The sequence below is a fragment of the Astatotilapia calliptera genome, chromosome 6 (genome assembly GCF_964374335.1).
Source record: "Astatotilapia calliptera chromosome 6, fAstCal68.1, whole genome shotgun sequence".
Classification (NCBI taxonomy): domain Eukaryota; kingdom Metazoa; phylum Chordata; class Actinopteri; order Cichliformes; family Cichlidae; genus Astatotilapia; species Astatotilapia calliptera.
The window spans coordinates 26,386,185-26,406,083 of record NC_137427.1 but is presented as its reverse complement, the minus strand read 5'-3'; the positions used below and the strand labels follow the sequence as shown (position 1 = coordinate 26,406,083).

The window sequence follows — 19,899 nt, the reverse complement described above, 5'->3', positions numbered from 1 at the left end:
TTCCAGTAGTAGCGGCAGATCTTGTAGCACTGGCCAAATCTAATTCATTGATAATTAACAGTCAGCTTCACCTGGCTTCCTAATTAATGGACTTGACACGATTATCTCAAATGCAGCAGCTACAATAACATGATAATGTTTAACCACAAATGTGGAACTTAAAGAAGGTTGTGGATTTGTTTACCTGGAAGAAATCATTTTTCAGTGATAAAATATTTCAACTATGGTTTTGTGGAAACGAACAAACAGTTCATTAATTTTTTTTTTTTTAATCCAATGAAAATCTCATTTTGACAAGCAAGCTTTTTATCCTCTTTGATTACATACATGGATACAGCTCACAAAGGACTTTTTCCGTTTTTCCTCTTTAACTAAAATGTCAACAGATGTTTTTTTCTGCAGAATTTCTTCACTGGTGATGTGTTTCAGGATTTTTGTCCATGTACTACACATCTGGGCTTTCATTCAGTTCTTTCACAACCCTCCTTTTGTTGGTAGTTTTTCTGTTGTGGAGATTAGGATTATTATTCTGTTAAAAGAAACAGATGCCTCACAGGTCATCGACTGGCAGTTTCATTAAACAGTCCAGCATGCTGACCTTTGAGTCAGAGTTTGGAAAGTTTGAGTGTATGCTCTTCTTTTTAACGGCCAGCCTCAGATATGGAGACTCTGGTTTACTTATCTTCCTCTAGATCATCCCGCTTCTCTTCTGGTTAGAATCAGTTTGGTTGGTTATGTGAAAAATGTAATACACACCATGGACAATCTTTCTTTTTTGGCAGTTTCCTACATGGGCTGATCTGCTGTGGGGGTTTTTCTTACAAGACTTTTTGGACCTTTCTAAACTATAATTGTACCCACAGAGATATTGAAATAGCTGAATGTATGGATTCTTTTTTTCTCCTTTTTTTAGCACATCAATTTTTAGGGAAACAAATTGTTCATTCATACATTTTCTTAGACCAGGGGCGGGCAATTCATTTTCGTAAGAGACCACTTGAGAAACTGTTGTGGAAGACTACATAAAGCTGAACTCAGTTGTGCTCAATATTAATTTATATTAAGTTATCTTCTTATAAGCTGCTACTGTTACTGTAAAAGTAGATGTCACACTTTGTAATGAGAATGTGAAATGGGCGTACTAAAAATGCCAACATTGTTTCACTATTTATTCAACATTCCCAAAAACAGTTTTGAATAAAATGCGTATTTTCTTTCAATGACTCTATGCTATTGCTATTTTGCTTGTAGTTTTAAGTGGGAAATCTAGTCTGTTTTAGGCTTAAACTATTTAAAATTTGGTTCATTGTATGAGTAGAAAAGCAAGGGGCAGTCACAACAACAAGTGCAACGTCTGCCTTCCTTTCAGAGAGCTCTATTACTTTTCTTCTCATAAAACTCTCAAATTTCTGCTCTCAGGTCCCATATTCTTTCTCTCTTTAATGGCACCTCGATGAGCTACCTGACAGCTGTGTGGTAGCCTGTGTCACCATGTTCAGTCTCATCCTAGTTCAAAAGTAAAGCAAACTGTCTGTGATTTGGTGTTCTTGCTCTGATTAAGTAAACTAATTTAGTAATCAATTTCCATGTGGTTAATTCTTAGCAGTTGCTTACACCTTTCAGGTGATATTTCAGTCACTTTATCTTGTATCAGTTTCTAAAGTCCAACATTTTTCCCTGTCAGATTTGGACCTCCATCCGTTGTAACACCATCCTGTTTGTCCTATTTCAGCATGAGCCTATCCAAGCATGTACTTGTCATGTTTAGCCTCATGAGATGATTCAGACACGGCAATCTGCTCTCCACAAACAAAGTACACGCTTTCACCTCATACTTCAGTCAATAAATAATTACAAGTCCAAGTCTTGTTAAAAAATATAGGTTATGCATTAATCTTTTTATTTTGTTTTAGGGTTTGTTTGTTTGTTTTTTCTCCATTTTTCCAGCGCATTTAGAGAGAATCTGCATTTTCATGCAGACATGCTAATTTAAGTTAGAAATAGCAGTCCTTCAAAATAAGAGCAACAATGTTGTATTATGATTTCCCAGAAAATCATAAAAAGAAACTCAATAAATACAGTAAGCCATTTTATTGGTGACTGAAATGTGACAAAGGCTACGATACAAGTATTTACATTTGTGTCATAATTTGCCATTGACTTGGGTCCAATATGGCCCACATACAGTGCCACTGTCTGCCACCCCCAAAAGCCTGAGTGTTTACAGGGCGAGAGCCTGGGTACAGCCTGGGAATTCTTTTAACTATCAATGTTATCCTGTTAAAGGGATCATTAGAAAATAAAGCATCCTCTACACCTACATACATTAAAAAAAACAAACCACACACAACAAAAAAAATCCGTCATTTGTTTATTTACTTACATGTCTGATCAGTATAATATTCATTTTGTTATAATGCATATTAGATACAAACATAAATACCTTTTATTTAAAAAGATGAGGTAATTTGAATGAATCCCAGCTTTGGTTTGGATGTAAAGAATGTTAAATATTTAAAACCTTTCCTCTTTCTAGCAAATAAGTAAATGCGATTGTAATTTTTCTCGTCACTTGCACGTAAAAGGATTCACTGTTTACTCAATATAACCTATCACAGCGTAATGCCTAAGCACCTCATTCTAATTCAAAACACTGGCATTACTGTACGGTATTACTTTATATTAAGCTCTACACTGTTCTGGCAGTGTCCTCACTGTGCCTCCTCAGTGTGGCCGCTCGCTGACCTCTCCTACTCCCGCCTTCCTACTTCCATATTCTGTCTCACTGGCTCCTCATCACTGCCTATAAATTCTATTTACAGAAATGCAGAGTTGATTCCTTTTGCCCCTTGCTGGATGTGTTTGCTTCCTGAGTGCCTGGTAATATATGCAGCAGTGATTGACAAAATTACAGAGGAAATCACTTGGCACCTTTTGTCCTGACCTTTGTATGATAAGGCTTTAGTATCCTTACCTCAGCTCTGGCTTGTGTCCAATGTTTTTGTTTAGGAGTACTTCGCAAAGGCCCTATCTGGCTACTTATGGGCTGTATATCAAGCACGCTGCTCCAGAGTCAGATGTAGCTGCAGTATGCAACCGTTGGAAGCCTGAACTACTGCACACTGGCTGGTCGAGGATCAATTGTAGCAGCAGCTGTCTGTGAAGTCTGCAGGCAAGGCTGCTGTGGCTCCCACATGACATGCAGTCTCTACACTGCAGCCTTTGAAGCGCCTGAACTCTTCACCCCTGTCTGAGCAGGTCGGCTGGAGAGCAGCAGAATAGAGAGATTGAGAGAGCGAGGGATGGGGGCAGGGATGGAGAGAGATGTGGAATAACAGAGCAGGGAGAAGTGTAGACTTGGGTAACGGGAGGGGGAGAGGTGGAGAGGTTGTCATTTAGGCTCTAGCTATTCCTCATCCTTCTGTCCTTTTCCAGCTCTTCTTTCTCACTTTGCTTTTTTTTTTTTTTTTACCCTGTTACCCTCGGGTGCTTCTTCTTTTTTCTTCTTCTATTCTAGCACTGTTTGACATTTTTCCCTATCGTTACCCATCCTCTTTACCTCTCTATCTCCCTCACTGCCTGTCACTCAAAGTTTTTATTCCTATGCTTTCATTGCACCAAAGTAGTGCAGTAAATTGACTGTGCATGTATTAAATCACTGGACTGTGTGAGTGTTTTAATCCAAGTGTAATTGTGCAACCTGTGCACTGTGTATCCTCAGCAAAACAGGCTCCCAGGTCCACACAGATTCAAGTTGACACCTGAGGCCAAAGGTGATCACTAAAAACAGAACATCACACAAATCCCAATCACTTCCAGTCTGACTCAAACACTGAGTGGAGATGTGGAAGAGAGAATGAGAATATAACATGTTTGTAGTAATGGGGCATACATTCAGAGTTGCACAGAATGGCTGCTCTTACACTTCTTATATGATCTAATCAAAGCACATTTTTATCGCTCAACTTCATTGCAGCTTCATTTCTCTGGTAAAACAGAGACACAAAGACGTGAAGTACTGAAACTAAACCCAAATTAAACTAAAAGGCCACTTCTTATTTTAAAAAGATTCGGAACGACAATGATATGTGCAAGTCTGTGAAATTGTTTCATCTGCTCTTAAGAACTGAAAAAAGATCTTGAGCCTTCAGAAAATGGCAAATAGACACAACCTTTGTGTCTGTTATTTTGACATGTATCAAGAGGAAGTGGACACTTAAAGTACTGTGCAAACATCTCAAATCAGTCATTGAATTTCTTTTGAGTTGCAAATTCCTTGCAAAAATGTGAATAAACATGTACGAATTAGGTGCAGTAAATTATTGAAACATGTGCAAACAAAAAATGAAAATACAGCGTAGTATTAGCAAAGACAAAAAAAGAATCTGTACAATTCTCACGAGCTTGAAGTGAATCTTTTGGACGTTGGCTGCCTTTTATTCTGTTCTGTCTCGATGATCCTACACTGCTTCAATAAGGTTGAGGTTCAGGCTCTGGAGAAGCCGATCCATGAGTGATGGTGTTCCACTGTGTGGTTTTGTTGTTGTTTTTTTTCTCTATCCAGGTATGCTTTTACTGCACTTGCAGTGTGTTTGGGATCGTTGCCATGCTAAAAATTAAGCCGTTGACAATTAGATCCATGTTTCAGGTCCTGTGTCAGTCTTCTGATTCCTAAAAGACATGGCGTTTAACTGCTGTTCCATCTGCGGTACATAGTTTTTTTTAATTTTTTAGGTGTGCACTTGTCCTCCACTTGTCCATTTTCATTTTTAATGACACACTCGCACTATGCAGAGAAATATCAAGTTTTTGCCAGTAGGTTTTTGTGAGTCACATTGTTGGTGCAAAACTTCTATTTAATGTCTGTCAAACTGTGTCATCTTTACCATTTTTCAGAGATTCATCTAAACAAACTGGAACAGATTATTTATTTTTCAAACAAGCTGCTAGTAGCAACGATCCAACTTGAAATTAATTCTTTCCTAAGCTTCCTATGATCTGTAGACACAACATTGGTTCATCCCTTGTGTTTGACGATTTTATTTTATTTTTTATGCTTGAATGATTCATAGGTCAAAACAAACTTAAAAAGATTTCTCTGAAAATGGTCATTACAAGGACTGGATTAAAAAATGAGTGAAGAAGCAGCGAGAGTCCAAAGAAATCCCAGATAACTAATGCTGAAGACCACTTAAAAAAATGCAAGAAAGTTTGGCTCCTTGAGCAAAATATAAAGAAATGAGGTGTGGCTCGAGACTTTTGTACAGTACTGTATTAATTAATGAAATGCTGCCATGGAAACCATCAGGAAAGTGGAGGAAGCTCTAAGAAATTAGCCACAGAAAGTTTTAAAAATAGAATATTAATGGAAATGGAAATATCCCAGATGTGACAAACTCCTTTTACTATTTTTGTGTAGTCTGGTTCCCATCTTGAAATAGTGGTGCTGGAGCAACAGTGACACTAAAGAAAAGCTATGATATTTATTGAGAAAGGGCACAGTCTCTTTTGTGCGTACCATGCACACTGAGACATTTTTCCAGACCTGATTCTGTGGCCTAATGGCAGCTGGAGGCTTCTGCACTAGAGGGGAACACACACACACACACACACACACACACACACACACGCGCTCTTGCACGGGCTGGATTCAGACAGTGTAAGGGCCGCTTTTTATGGCTTCAGAACATTAGGTCATGACCCCAACCAAAAAGCCATAGCTATTATCAATGTGGGAGTAAGGCCACATTTTCATTTTTTTATTTGGTGACAGGTAGACTTTTCATCCAGCCTGCTGTGATGTGATCCTTTCAGTGTCGGCGTGTTTAAGATCAAATGTTTAGGGATGAATTCGACCAATCAAAATTGTTGGACTGAAACTGTGACTACTCTTCAACCAGTTGATTGATTGAAAAGAAAATCTGTCCATGTTTTTTCTAAATTAACTAAATTTGCTGCAGTGCACGGCACGCTCTCAACTTAAAAAAAAAAAAACAGTGCTGCAGCATTTTAAATAATTTAAGGTAGTTATTTAATGCTCAAATGATAAGTGTGCACTTGTCCATATTTATATGACGGCTGAAAATAGGTCTTTCTTAACCACTGATACCAGAACATGTTTGGTTGCATGAGAGCACATCGCCCATCCAGACATCCTGGAGAAGTAAGCCCTTTAAAATGTGCTACGTCTGTTATCATGTGATCGTTGTGTCATGGCTTTTTGAGTTATAAGCATATTTATCCTAACACGTGAATGATCCTCTGGTACATTGGTGCATTTCATCTGTTTTGCAGCAGATCAGTTCACGCAGCCTCTGTCACTAGGGTGGAGATCTGATGGTAAAGGCTCGAGTGTCCCTTGGTTGACCCTGACAGTGCAGTGCCCCCTACCCCCTCCACCCTCCGTTCTATCTCCTCCTCCTCTCCTGTGCTTCTCCATCAGCCTCTCTGAGGTTACTCTTGGCCAACTCTGGCCACCTGATTAAGGGATTAGTGGGGCTGATGGTTGTCAGTGTCCCCCACATGCTGGCTACTACCAATAAAGCAGACACCTGGACCTCAGGGAGGAGGCAAGGGGCTGGTAGCACGTATTTCATGCACATAAACACAGGAGTGTATGCATACACATGGATTTAGTAAATTCAGTTTTAATGCAGGACCAGTGTTTGTCTCACGTTGGCCTTTTTGACCAGACGGATAAAGAATGTAAGAGGAGAGGTGGCAGGGTTAGCCCAGGTCTTTTATTGCCCTCCTGTCTTTCTCTCCTGCTCCTGTAGCCTCCCCCACGCCTCCCACTGCTCCTGATGTCCTGCCAAATTTGTATATCCCTTTAATCGTGTGAGTCGCCATGTCAGCAGCACTGTATAAACCCCACTGCTTTGTCTTGCTTCTGTTTGTCATCACACCGAGACTCTGCCTCCTGCCATCACTCTGGTCAAAGATCAGCTATCTTGGAATTGCAGATGCTTAAGGATGTCCCAATGTTGTTCTTTTTTGGGGGTTTTGTTGTTGTTTTTGTGTCTTGGATCTAAGTTACTTATTTATTTTTCCTCATTATGCAGCTGCACAGTAAAAACCTGCTGTAAAATGAACTCAGAAGTACATTTAATCTGGTAAATATAGCAATCAAGACCACTGGAGAGCTTGTGACACTGAAATAGCTCGGTGTAACCCCAGTTTCTTCATATTTTTCTTTAAACATCCATGGATGGAATTTGAGTCTAGATCAGTTCAGGACATTCCTAACAGCTGCCATCTCCCTCATGACTATTTTTAGCTGCTCCCTTCTTTAAACTTGCACGAGAAACAAGTCATTGGTTGCTTTAGCATTTTGCATCATTGATTGCGAGATGGTGGGGAGGGGAGCACATTACACGTGTCATCATAAACAGAGAGGCATTGCTTCCTAGGTAACATTTAAAGGGTTTTACTGTCTCTGTTGCTTGCCTCAGTAAACCTACATGGACTGCTGTCCTCAAGCGACAGCATGACCTCCCGCTGCCCTCTTGCCCTCATAATCACACAGCTAGATGCTAACCGGCTCAGCTCAGCTTTAGAGCCAGTGCTCTCATGCTTTGGCTGTTATTCGGATTTCTGCTGGTTTAGATTTAATTCCATTCATGCAACATCTGTAAACACGCATGCAGGATGCTTAATTTACTTGGACCTGAAGGGAAAGTTTGAGTGTTTTGTTCTGGTGAGATGGTGAAATTTGAATTAACTAAATGTTTTTTCCCCTTTTTAAAGAAGTTTAAACTGAAGTCTTACTTGATTCTTTTAAAACGGCATGCCCCCCTGCTGGGGTTTAGGGTCTCTGTGGGGGTAGGATGGGCAGAAGGGATGGGTGGGGTATGGAGTGAATCTCGGTTAAGTGAATGTGATTCAGGCAGGGAAAATAAACTAGAATTTCATAATGTAATCATGCTGATCATTACAAATCTATTTGGATTTCTTTATTTATTTATTTTTAATCGTTAGTGATTGACAACAATTGAAGTGAGTGGTGTAAACCTTTTTTGTTTTTGCCTTCTGAAGTCAGGAAATGCCAGGATCACTGATTTAACTTAGTATGTTCAAAGATAGAAGAGGGAGGGTTTTACTTTTCTTAAAATAGACTTTGCTTAAACAGAGTAATCACGTCTGTTAGGTAATTTTAGAGGAAAAATGTGCCAAATGAAGCACTTTCATCAGCAATTACACCGTTCTGTTGTCAGGTTTACTTGAAAAAGTGCAGTGTAATATTATACTGCGCTAAGTCTAGACAAATTAACAATAGAGAGTTTTATAAAATGTTCAATAAGGATGGATTAATTGGAATACAAGAACAAGGGCCATCAATTATAATTAGTTTAAGGACCCCGGTCTGATTGGCTGGAGGAATGCACGCAAACAGGACAGGTGTAGTGATGTTAAAATCTGAAATAAGGCGAGGTGTGGAAAAATGGAAATGATCATGAAATTTGAGGATGAATAATGTTATTCAAGAGGAATGAGAGACTGTTCTTTTGTTTTTGTTTTTAAGGAAAGTTTTACTTTCCTGGGCTTCCTGAAATGATCAGAGGTAATTGGATGATTGGATGAACCTGCTACAGTAACTATACATGTATATATGAATCATTATGAGGGGTCGTAACTCCAAAACTGACTGGAACCAATGGTTTAATGTAAATGGCGTACTGTATGTTTCTGTTTAATCTTAAAAATTCATTAAGTATGCACTAATGTAGTTAAAAATATACAATAATAATTGTAATAATACTGCTAATTTTTCTTATTAAGTTATTGCTCAGGGTTTTCTGTGGTTTCGGTATCACAGTAAGCTAGAGTGAAATCTTTACCTACAAATATTTGGGTGTGCTGGTTGAATCTCTTTGAAGAAACCCTAATAATTGCTCCTTGTTTGCTTATTTTCCACAGAGAACAACAAAGATGCCCAATACCAGAAGGTGAAGGTAAAGGCAGAACCCATGGAGGTGGACCCGCCACCTGCAGACCTCACCCCACCTGCCTCCCACATGCTAGCCTTCAGCACTTTAGGGGCGAGTGAGAAGAGCGAGCCAATGAGTAACCTCCACGAGACGTTGGCATGCCCCCAGAAAGATCTCTTCTCGCAAGACATATCGGTCAAAATGGCCTCTGAACTATTGTTTAAATTGTCAGGTATGTTACCTCAGGCTGGTCACTCACTGTTTACTGAGCCATAGAAGATCTACAACACACACACACACACACACACACACACACACACACACACACACACACACACACACACACACAGGAGCATCATGTTCTTTTTTTTCTCCCCTCAGCACTCTGGTGTAAACCTTGGACAGTTTGTGATATTTGACCATAAAACCTACATGTTTCCATTTCCATCCTCTGGTGGCTCTGTAGTAAAGTCAGGATGTAATGACTTCCTGCTTTTTACCTGTATGGCCATGAAAGTGACATTGAAGCAGCAGACAGCTGTTTGTATTGCTAGATGAAGACAGAGCACTGACGTGTATTCATGGTCCCCCAGAGAAAAACCAGGTGTGTGCATGTGTGTATGTGAGAGATGAGGTTTGTAGCCCTGGGCTGGGACCCAGGGCTCTATCCAGGTTCTGATTGCATCTCTTAAATGCTGTACAGAGACACAAGCTTGTGTAAATCTTTCTTTTTCCTTTTTTTTTTTTTAAATTCTTTTTTGCTCGTCTTGCTCTCACACATATTCACAAATTCACACATTGCCAATCGTTCTTTCCCACACACTCCTGCACACCTTTACACACTCACACAAGGCCCCATGGGGAGTGGTGTCTGCACAAATGCCCCCTCTTCTCTCTCTCTCTCTCTCTCCCTCCCTCCCTCCCTCCCTCCCTCCCTCCCTCTCTCTCGACTCGTTTTCAGACATGCCGGCTCAAGCACACTTGGCTGCACACGCTCCCCCTGCACTTCCTCTCCCTCCCTCCTTCCTTCTCTCCCTTTACATTTCTCCCGTGCGGCATCTCCATGGCAACGCGGAAAGAGACCTCTGTCCTTGGCGAGCAGTGTGACGGAATAGGGTGTTTTGGGTAGGGGGTGGGTTTTGGTAGTGGTGGTGGGTTGTAGCAAAGGCGGGGGGTGGCTGAGGATAAGGAGGGTAGGGAGGGCAGCGGGGGTACGGAGTATGCCCACCCAGGGAGGCCAGGCCATCACTAGCCTGGCAACAGCGACGACCGCCCGCCTTAGAACTGGGCTTGAATGTGAGGGGGACTGGAACAGAGTGGGCTGCTGTCACACAATGAGCAATCAATATGAATTACCCAGAGCAGTAGGACCTCAGAGACACATCAGTAGCAAGGTCGCTCTGAACACCGAGATGATTGCAGCTTTGAAATTCACTTCAATGCGTTGCCTTGAAACTCACACATATGGCTCCGTTCTCAGGCATTTTGTATAGTGCTCTTTACTGCCAAATACTGAAACAGCCATGATCCGTGCGCACATTTGCTGGGCACCTAGTGTCCAACTTGATAATTCTTGCTTTACTTTTAAGAGATTTCCTGTACTGTAGTGCTGTAGGATTCTCAAGGTTTTGATTATTTTTTTTTTTTCTTTTAAGGAGGGAAAAAAAGAATCTTTGCTCTTTTAGTACATTTATATTGATATTTCTTATTACTAAACAGTTTCTCGGTGGGAAAAAAATTAATAGCACCTTGCTGTGTTTGTGGGCGAGGGGCTTTTTACAATTTGGGGCAAATAAATATTTGCCAGTTTAAAGAGTTTACTTTGTCACTCAGTGTATTAAACTGCCTATTTACAGATGGGTAAAACATTAGAGGATAAAGCTGAACCATTAACCTCCAACAGTGAGCTGTTACACTGTGGGGGGCTTTCTGGGTTTACTTGTCCCCTCAGACTCATGTGTAAATGCACAACTTATTCTGTGGTCTCATTGTTGCACTGATGAGGCATTAGCAGGTTCGTACAGCGTGACGGTGCCTGCATCCATTGGGCAAGAGGTGGTCACTGAATGGTTGGTTACATATGGAAGTGTTGTGAGTCACATTCTGTGAACTTTCCATGCAGCAAATCTCAATTGAGTTGAACACCGGAGGAAGACTTTGGTGTGGAATGTGTGCATACAGTGTAATACAGTCGAATATTAAACATTCCCATCTTTTTCAACCTTCATGTTATTGAAGGTGATTCAGCTCTTGTGCTGTGGTTTGAGTCCATAGGTGCAAGAGTAGTGGTGTTGATTTAGATACTAAAATGTTGACAGTTTTTGTTTCCCCCCCCCCCACATTATCATACAAGAGCATGACCGTACACCAACACATGTGTTATCTGGGTAGGCTAATGCATATCTGGGCAGCCGTGCACATTGTTATTTTTAATTTTTTTAAATGCTTGCAAATTGGTGTTGTTGGGCGAGCTCGTGGCGCAAAGGTCAGCAGACCCGCTGGAGAAACTCCCACTAATCCAGATGGCCAGTGGCCTCCCTACTGGCTGTGGCAAACCTGCACTTTACGTGAGCATAGCTTAACTTGGCAGTCTGGCCATAAGTTCACTTGCCGTTGTCCTGATTGTGTCACAACCGATCAAGAAGGAAAGTTAGGACAGCGCTGTTTAATTATTCATCCGATGGCTTGATCTGTGTGATTCCTCTGAATAGCAGCTCATGTGTCAAACTAAGATTGTCTGGGATGTTGGATAAATCTCTGCACATGTTTCATCTCTGTGTCACTGTCAGACAGCGACTTACGACCCACGGGGCGTTTTAGGAAACTTGCCGACTAACACTGAGCCTAAATGGACAGCTTGTCACCGGTCCCTCAAATTTGAGCACAGTGGTTTGACAGAAAAGATATCTAAACGTATGGTTTATTGTTTTTCTCTCCAGAAAAAGTCAGCAAAGCCAACAACCACAAAGACAGTAACATGGTGGGGATAAACAGGTAAGTCTGTAAATAGACTGTAAATACACGTGTTTTTGTTCAATGTCTGATCAGTAATTACATGGCTTGAATATTGGGTTGGTTTGATGGCCGTGTAAGTAGGCTGTGTGATTTATTTCATGTCTCTCCATTTCAGTCCATTTCTGGACGAGTGCTTCAGACAATCACCCTTTAACTCGCGCTCCAAGAGCACTTCGCCCGCAGAGGCCAGCTCCTCTACCAGGGTACCATTCAACGGTGAGACACGTTACCGACACACACTGTGGGCCAACATCATCACGGGGAAACACGGACATGTAGATAAAAGTTAAAGATGCGGGATTCGAGTTCTAGTGTTTTCAATTAGACCTAAAGACAAATTTAAAAATGATAATTTATATGGAATTTAAATAATTGATCACATAAAGAAAAGTAATTTGCTTATTGATCGAGAATGAAAATCATTGTGGCCTCAGCTAAAAAAAAAAAAAATCAGCGAATTGATCGGGTGTCTTTGTGTTTTGTTACGAGAGAAACTGGACTAAAAAAAGTCCTCCGCAGCTCGACAAAATATGAGACTTAATTAACTGCCAGGACTCGGTATCGCTGCATCATTCATGGTCTTTAAAGGTTCCAAGTCTTCATGTTGTTCCCGCTACAGCTTCGGGAAATAATTGATAATGTGGAGTTGCTCATTACCTGCTTTCTTACAATATACAGTATGTCCACAGATTAATACTCTTTGTGTGAATACAGCACACACACACTCTCACACACACACACACACACACACACACACACTGTGGTTAAACCACTCCTCTCACCTTTTCATATATAGAGCTGCTTCAGGCCCTTCTGAACTCTCGCACATTTCCCCAACCTGAAGGCTCTGCTCAGGGCATCCCCTCTCTTCCCCTCTTTCCTGGCATCTCAGAACTTCCCTCCTTGTTCCTTTGGCAGTAAGAGATCCAGAGGTTAATTAGCTTGTGCCAGCTTTGCCTGTCCCTCTGCCAGTTAATGAAAATCTGATTGGCTTCTGGGTGTCAAGAGTGTCCTGAAAGTTAATTCGCCCAGCCCACCTCCCCCTTTCCCTTGTGTGTTTAAGCTTCACATTCAGCCTCTGCTGCCTTTTCTCTCTCTCTCTCTGTTTTTTTTCTTTCTTTTACAGTTGTACCATTTCTCTTTCCTCCCTCATTCATTGTGTCCGCGTTTTATTGCATCTCCATTGCCTTCGATCGGTAAGTTTGCCCACCGCAGCTGTAGGGAGGCAGACCTTTAAACATATTTTCAGTTCATTGGTCGGTGAACTGCCATCTTTTCCCTGCCACTTTGTGCCACCTTTCCTTTATAGCGCAGATGTCACTGTGCGGTTTTGATCCTGCGTCAGCTGTCAAAGGCATACCTCGAGTCTTTGTTTAGCACTCCTGTGTAATATAATGATTATACATTCCACTGGACTCCACTTTGTTAAATACAAATAACTTTTATAATATAAGTTATAAATAGAAGTGTATAGGGGAAGACAGTATTTTCCTGAAAAATGCTGCCATTCAGCTGCTGTGGCCATGAGAAGACAAAAAGAAAAGATGTGCCGCAACTTATAAAAGGTGATCAGTGTGTTTTTGTTTTGTTTTTTAAGTCTTTCGTTTGCCCACAGTCAGAGAGTTTCACTAAATACCAGAGATGTAAAGTTTTCTGTTTTAATTTAGTCTTTTCATAAAATTCCTCAAATTTTGGTTCTTTTGGGGTTTTTCCCTATAAAAATATGTAAAAACCAATGAGCAGAAAATGACACCTTACCAGTATGAACAAATGTCTTTAATTCTTTTGTTTGTTATTCACATGACTTGGTCTTAAATTTTAATAATTTTTTTAATTTATTTTTTAATTTGAGTGTTTAATCTGATCCAATCAACAGCTAAAATTCCAAAATTAGGTTGGTTTTGTTTGTTTGTTTGTTTGTTTGTTTGTTTGTTTTTTGAAGATGGACTTATTCTGTTTGTAGATCCCAACTTCAAAGTTTCCTTTAACATTCGATTTAGACATACTATGGTCCGGTCACACTATTGGGAAACAGTGGTTAGAGACCGCGTGGTTGCTTCAAAGATGGGGGCCGAGTCTGTGACGGCTCGCTGTCAGTTGTCATCTTCAGAGCAACTTTGTTGCATCAAAACTGCAAATAAAACCGAGGCAGCTCTCAGGTTAAAATTGAATGAGGTCAAACCAGCTCTTATATCCAATTGCAAACTGTAATACAGCCTTTAACTGTAATAGACACACAAAAAATAAAAATCACAAAACTGTTGCATGTACATACACAAACTCAGGTTAACCGCTTACACATCATAGGTTTGAAACAGAAATTCCTCCATAGACAGTGATGTACTTGCTACAAGACGGCGACTTAACTGCAAAATGATACCTGCACTCTGCAACCTTACTTATATAGGAATATAACCAGCTGAGTCGATTCCCTCTGTTGGAAGAAGATGAGTTGCGCCTGAGCGTGCAGTCTGATTGAGATTAATTGCAACATGTTCGCAATCTGTCTGCGTTTAGAAATTAAAAGGAAGTTACTTGCAAACCTCCAATCTGAGTTATTGCATCCAGTTCAAGTTGACCACAGCTGTTTGATACAGGTTGCCTCTCACCAGGCGACCCATGCAGTCGCCTTGCAATCCAAAGTCATTATCCAGACTTGTAAGTAGGTGACTGAGCCTTTAAACAGCTAGTTGATATCTTATTTGATGTCAGTGTAAGATAACGATTTTTCTATGAAAACCTGCATTTTCAGTTTCACGTGTGCGTGCGTGCAGTTTATCCAAACCAGTTTAAATTTCACTTGATCATTTTTAATCAGTATAGATCCTCCGGCTTAATATATAGTGTTCAAAAATTAAGGACTACGCTAAAGCACACTTGAAATAATCAAGTTGAAAATCATGACGGACAAAAGACCGGATTCAAAATTACACCAAAAATCAAAATGAAATTGTTCCAGTATTTTTTTTATTTTTTATTTTTTAATGGCTGCACTATTGTTGTCATCTACAAACTACACTTTAATTTGTCCGTCCACCCCCTGGAAAAAACAAACAAAAAAAATCCATAAAAGAACTTAAAACCAGACTGTGAACTGCATAACAGGCGACATAACGGCTTCAGCAGAGCGTCTGTAGCACAAAAATGCTCTCCATTATGAAGCAGCTAATGGAGCAGCTATCATGCAGAGATGAAGCTGAAAAGTGTGAGCATTTCCCTTTAAGCAAGAAAGAGAGAATAAATGAGTAGGAGTTAGTGTGATACCAGTGTGACTTGAGGAGTTCGCTGTCTCCTCCCTCCAGTCTGGGGTTTAACACAATCCTTCATTTCTTGTTTGCGTCCCTCTCTTCTGCTCTAATAGCACTAATTAAACCATTAACCACTTGAAGGCCCCTACACCCTAATTGGCTTAATCATCAGTGTGTATGCCGGGTCATGGCCTTGAGCCTCTGCTGTCTGGATTCTCATCACTCTGTGTGACCAAAACCATCCCCGAGTCTCACTTGTGTGAGTCAGGACAAGTTAATGCTTTCATGGGGTATACTTTAGCTTTAAGACATAATAAAGATTAGGATTTGTACAATAGGTCACAAACTGCGAATGAGTTTAAAAACCGATAGATGCAGGTAGATTCCAGCTAATGCAGGATGTCACCTTGAGGACTTTTACTGTGTTTATGCGTGTGAAGAAACACAAAGTCACTCGTTATTAACGTCACTAATGGTAGGTGTTGCTTGACACCGGCCTGCATGCATTTACCATCGTATTCCAGCCTCGTTCATCCTTCTCTGTAGCAGAGCGGTGAACGGGAAACAAGTATGATTACACATGTTCTCCCCTTTTTTTTTTCTTTTTTTAAAATTGATTAAAGGTAATTAAATTCACAATGGGTTTCATGTTGTTTCAACATGTGACACCTTGCCTTTAATTCTGTTTCAAATTAGTTTTTTTTTTTTTTTTTTTTAAAGGTCCAAACGAGTTCCAGACTGTTCTTTTAATCTATTTTTTACTTGCAGTCCCAAACCCAAAGCGACATTTTCGGATGTTTTCACATTGTCTGATCAGCAATCCAGAACTTTCCTACCAGAGGATATTTGACATTTCTGCATGTTAATCAATTTAAATGTTCATTCAGACAGTTTGACCTCCAGTTTAAAAACGATCTGGATGAATCAAGAAACTCAATCTGTAGTCAACTCCTTGAATCTTGAACACTTCCTTAGAAATACTGTCAAATCGTTATTTCACGAGTGGTTCAAGGTAGGAGAATTTTTTTTTTTTTTGGCTTGAATCAAGTTTTATAAGAAAAGTAATTGTTTTGATAGAATTCTGTATCTGTTGTCTGGATGCATCTATTGTCTTGATTCTCTGCAGAAAAGTCGAGCTGACTGTGCGTGATCTTGCTTTGACAGTTCCGAAACTCTGCGAGGAGATGGTGTGACGCAGATGACAGAACATGAACAAAGATATGCTAGATAAATTCAGTAGTTTGCATATGGAGGCTAGAGAGGCGATTTTTAAATGCGTGAAGCTGTGTGAGTCACTGCAGCAGCAGTGAAATGTCCTTTCACACCAACATCTGTTCTTTACCAGTTGCCACTAAACATGCCCCCAAAATGCCACAAAACAATCTTTGCTTTTTTCCCCTCATTGTGGTATTCAAACCCACACGAGTAGCTCATCGGCTGGCTAGACGGTATGTTTTAGGACAGCCTTTAAAAAAATAAAAAAAAAATAAAAAAAGTGATAGCGAGCAGTTGTTAAATATCAACAGTGGACTGAAGTGCACTGATTTCCATCTGCAAAGAATCTAACTCCGAGCTAGTGGGAGGAATGAGCAGCATTTTTTCCTTTTCTTTATCGTCATTTTAAAAAAGAGAGACTAAAGAATTTTTAAAGATGCCTTTTTCACCTTTTAATGTCTTGCACATAGAAAGGTTTTGGCCAAGGCTACCTGTGTAGCCTGTTCCCTGAACAGCATAGACATTTGTAAATAAAATTTCTGCCTTCATTCATGGTAGTTGTACACCACAATGGGGTACATGCTTTTGCGCTCGTGAATTACTCCTTGCTCTATTCATATGGTGGGGGTTAGTTCAAAGCTGTAACTTCTATTCTTCAGCATCTGTCAAAGCAAGTGAAAATTCTCAGTGTTATTCTTTTTATGTCTTTCCTTCCATCCTCTCCCAAATGAAAGAGGTGAAATACAGCGAGGAGAGTTACAGTGGTGTGCTTGTGCTGCAGGCTTCAGAGCAAAGGACTTGTGCTTGCTGTTGACATTAAGAATGCATTTAGACTGCATCCCACCTGCAGGCTAAACAATGAGCATCTGTCAAATGGTGGCAGACAGGTTTCACTCTCGTGGGTTAGCAAATTAGCCCGCGGTGTATCAGTCGTCTGCTGTTCAGACGAAGGGAATTAAGACTTTTTCATATTTATATGCCTGAAAATGTTTTGATTATGGGGCATATTTTCTCAAACAAGCCTTTTTTACCTTTCAAGCTTTTGGCTGTCGAACAGATTTTACCTTACAATCATCAAAAACGTGAACGCAGATTATAATTAAAATGCATTCGTAAAGAAGGAACTAACAAAACATGTCACCATTCTGTTTCATTTGCCCCGTTTCTTGTCCTGGTGGGTGATGGGTAGGCACACACAGGCACCTTTATGAATGTGAAACTATGTGAAATTATTACATTAGATTAGAAAATGTTTATGTACCCTTTTAAGAGCCAAATACTGTGACCACCCCTGCTTAACACACCTTTTGCATGCTGTAAGTGTCGTGTAGTATCTGGTCCCAAGATGGTTGCAGCAAATCCTTTTAATTCAATTCAAGTTTATTTATATTGTGCCAATTCTTAACATTTGCCTCAAGTGCTTTACACTGTAAGGTAAAGACCCTACAGTATTATGGAGAAAAAAACCCCATGAGCGAACATTTGGCAACAGTGGGAAGAAAAAACGTATTTTTAACAGGAAGGAACCTTCAGCAGAACCAGGCTCTGTGACGGCTATCCTGCACATCTGGTTAGAGCATAAGCTTATTGCAGCATAACTATCCAGACCTATAAGCTTTATCAAAAAGGAAACTTTTAAGCCTAATCCTACAAGTAGAGAGGGTGTCTGTCTCCCAAATCCACCCTGGGAGTTGGTTCTACAGGCAAGTGGCCTGATAGCTGAAGGCTCTGCCTCCCATTTTACTTTCAAAAACTCTTTGAATTACAACCAAGCTGAAGGTCTGAGAGCAAAGAGCTCTGTTAGGATAAGTCTTTAAGATATGACAGCGCCTGATTTTTCAAGACTTTATATGTGAGGAGAAGGATTTTAAATTAAATTCTGGATTTAACAGGGAGCCAGTGTAAGACGTTTGAGTTGGAGCGCGCATTGTTGGACTCGGCTGAGTCTTGTTCAAGCGTGTCCCCTTTAAAGCACCTTGAGGCAACTGTTTTTGTTATTTGGAGCTATATAAATCAAATTGCATTGAATTAAATTTTATTAAAAGCCTGTCAACATTATACTTTAAGCTGTCAAGAGATTTTTTTATTTTTTTTTTAAACCCAGTTGTCGTGCCATGGTCACTTGGTCACTGTTAAAGCTGAGAAACTTTGACTCTTATCTGATGACCCTTAGGGACATGGGCCATGTTTTGGAGCTGCTGCTGTACCCAGAGAATATATGGGCCAAGAATTTTGCTCAGATGTAGTTGTTACTACAAACTGCATTCAAAAAGCTTCCTGTACCGCAGTCTGGATATTCACTTTCAAATATGCAATTATAAGGATAATTCAGTGCACCAGATCATGTTTCCTGCATTCAGTAAATTGACCTGCAGAACCAGCCTTTCCCTAAAGGTTTAATATATCTCTGACCATGACACATGCTGCTGTTATGAAATATCCAACATTGTTTGTTTCACTGTGGAGTGAGAATAATGTTTTGGCTCATCAGGGTAAATTTCAGGACGGCTTAGATTATGTCAGCTGGATGCAGGAGGGCAAAAAATGGCTGGCATTGTTCTGTCCACAGTTCAAAAATAAACCTTACATATTTAAATTCACTAATAAGTATGAAAATTACAGTGTACACGCAAGATGTCCTTTTACTGCTGCTGTTTATCCTGCTGGGCTGCTGTTATTACTTTCTGCCTGTCCTGTGAAAAAAAAAACGGCCTGGCTGCTAGGTCAATAATTATTAGATCCTGTCCTCAAAGAAAGCAAAGAAGCAGATTTCTTCAAATGTGAAAATATTTCTCAACGAACATATGAACGGACGAGTGCGCCTCGATAAAGCTGCGTTACTGGTCTGAGGAGGGAAGTAACTGGGGCATCGTAGCGGGCTAATGTTGAAGCCTCATATCCCACCTGACAATAGATTATTGAATAAAAAGAAAATGCTTAAAACAGACGAGGAAAGCAAAGGTTACCCAATAATCCAGAGAACACTGTGGTTAGTAGAAGCTCACTTAGCACAGCAGTGCATGTAGAGCGTAAGTAACTTTGGCTGAGTTACAGCAGTCTGCAGTCGTTTCTGTAGCTGGCAGCAAATGATGGGAACGGTTTTCTCCGTGTGTGTGCACGTGTGTGTTCTAGACTCGGAAAAGGATGACGGAGAGCTGGGAAATGGGATCGCCCAGTGGAGATTAAACGAACAGCTCTTCCCCTGTCCCATTTGTGGCAAGGTGTTTGGTCGACAGCAGACCCTTTCTAGACACCTCTCCCTGCACACAGGTAAGTCACCGCCAGCATGCTGTGACGTCTTCTCCGTTCAAGTGCAGGCATTAGGTATTCACCTGTGTTGTTGATGCTGCCCACAGTAAATAAATAAGGTTGACTAGACTAGATTACCCTTCCTTTAAAGAGATTACTACCATGATTAGTCTCACTGGGAAAACTGCCCGTCTAATTACCCAGCTAGAAGGATGCCACGGAGTATACACACACACACCCACACC

The 19,899-nt window shown here is 40.5% G+C and overlaps 1 protein-coding gene across 1 annotated transcript in view; it reads left to right on the top strand.

Annotated features, from left to right (window-relative positions):
* znf827 (zinc finger protein 827) overlaps window positions 1-19,899 on the top strand; it is a 61,022-nt gene that overhangs the window by 25,493 nt on the left and 15,630 nt on the right. The window contains exons 6-9 of the mRNA XM_026171342.2: window positions 8,917-9,159; window positions 11,867-11,921; window positions 12,058-12,158; window positions 19,538-19,675. Coding sequence (XP_026027127.2) covers window positions 8,917-9,159; window positions 11,867-11,921; window positions 12,058-12,158; window positions 19,538-19,675 — 537 coding nt within the window. The remainder of the gene's footprint in view (window positions 1-8,916; window positions 9,160-11,866; window positions 11,922-12,057; window positions 12,159-19,537; window positions 19,676-19,899) is intronic.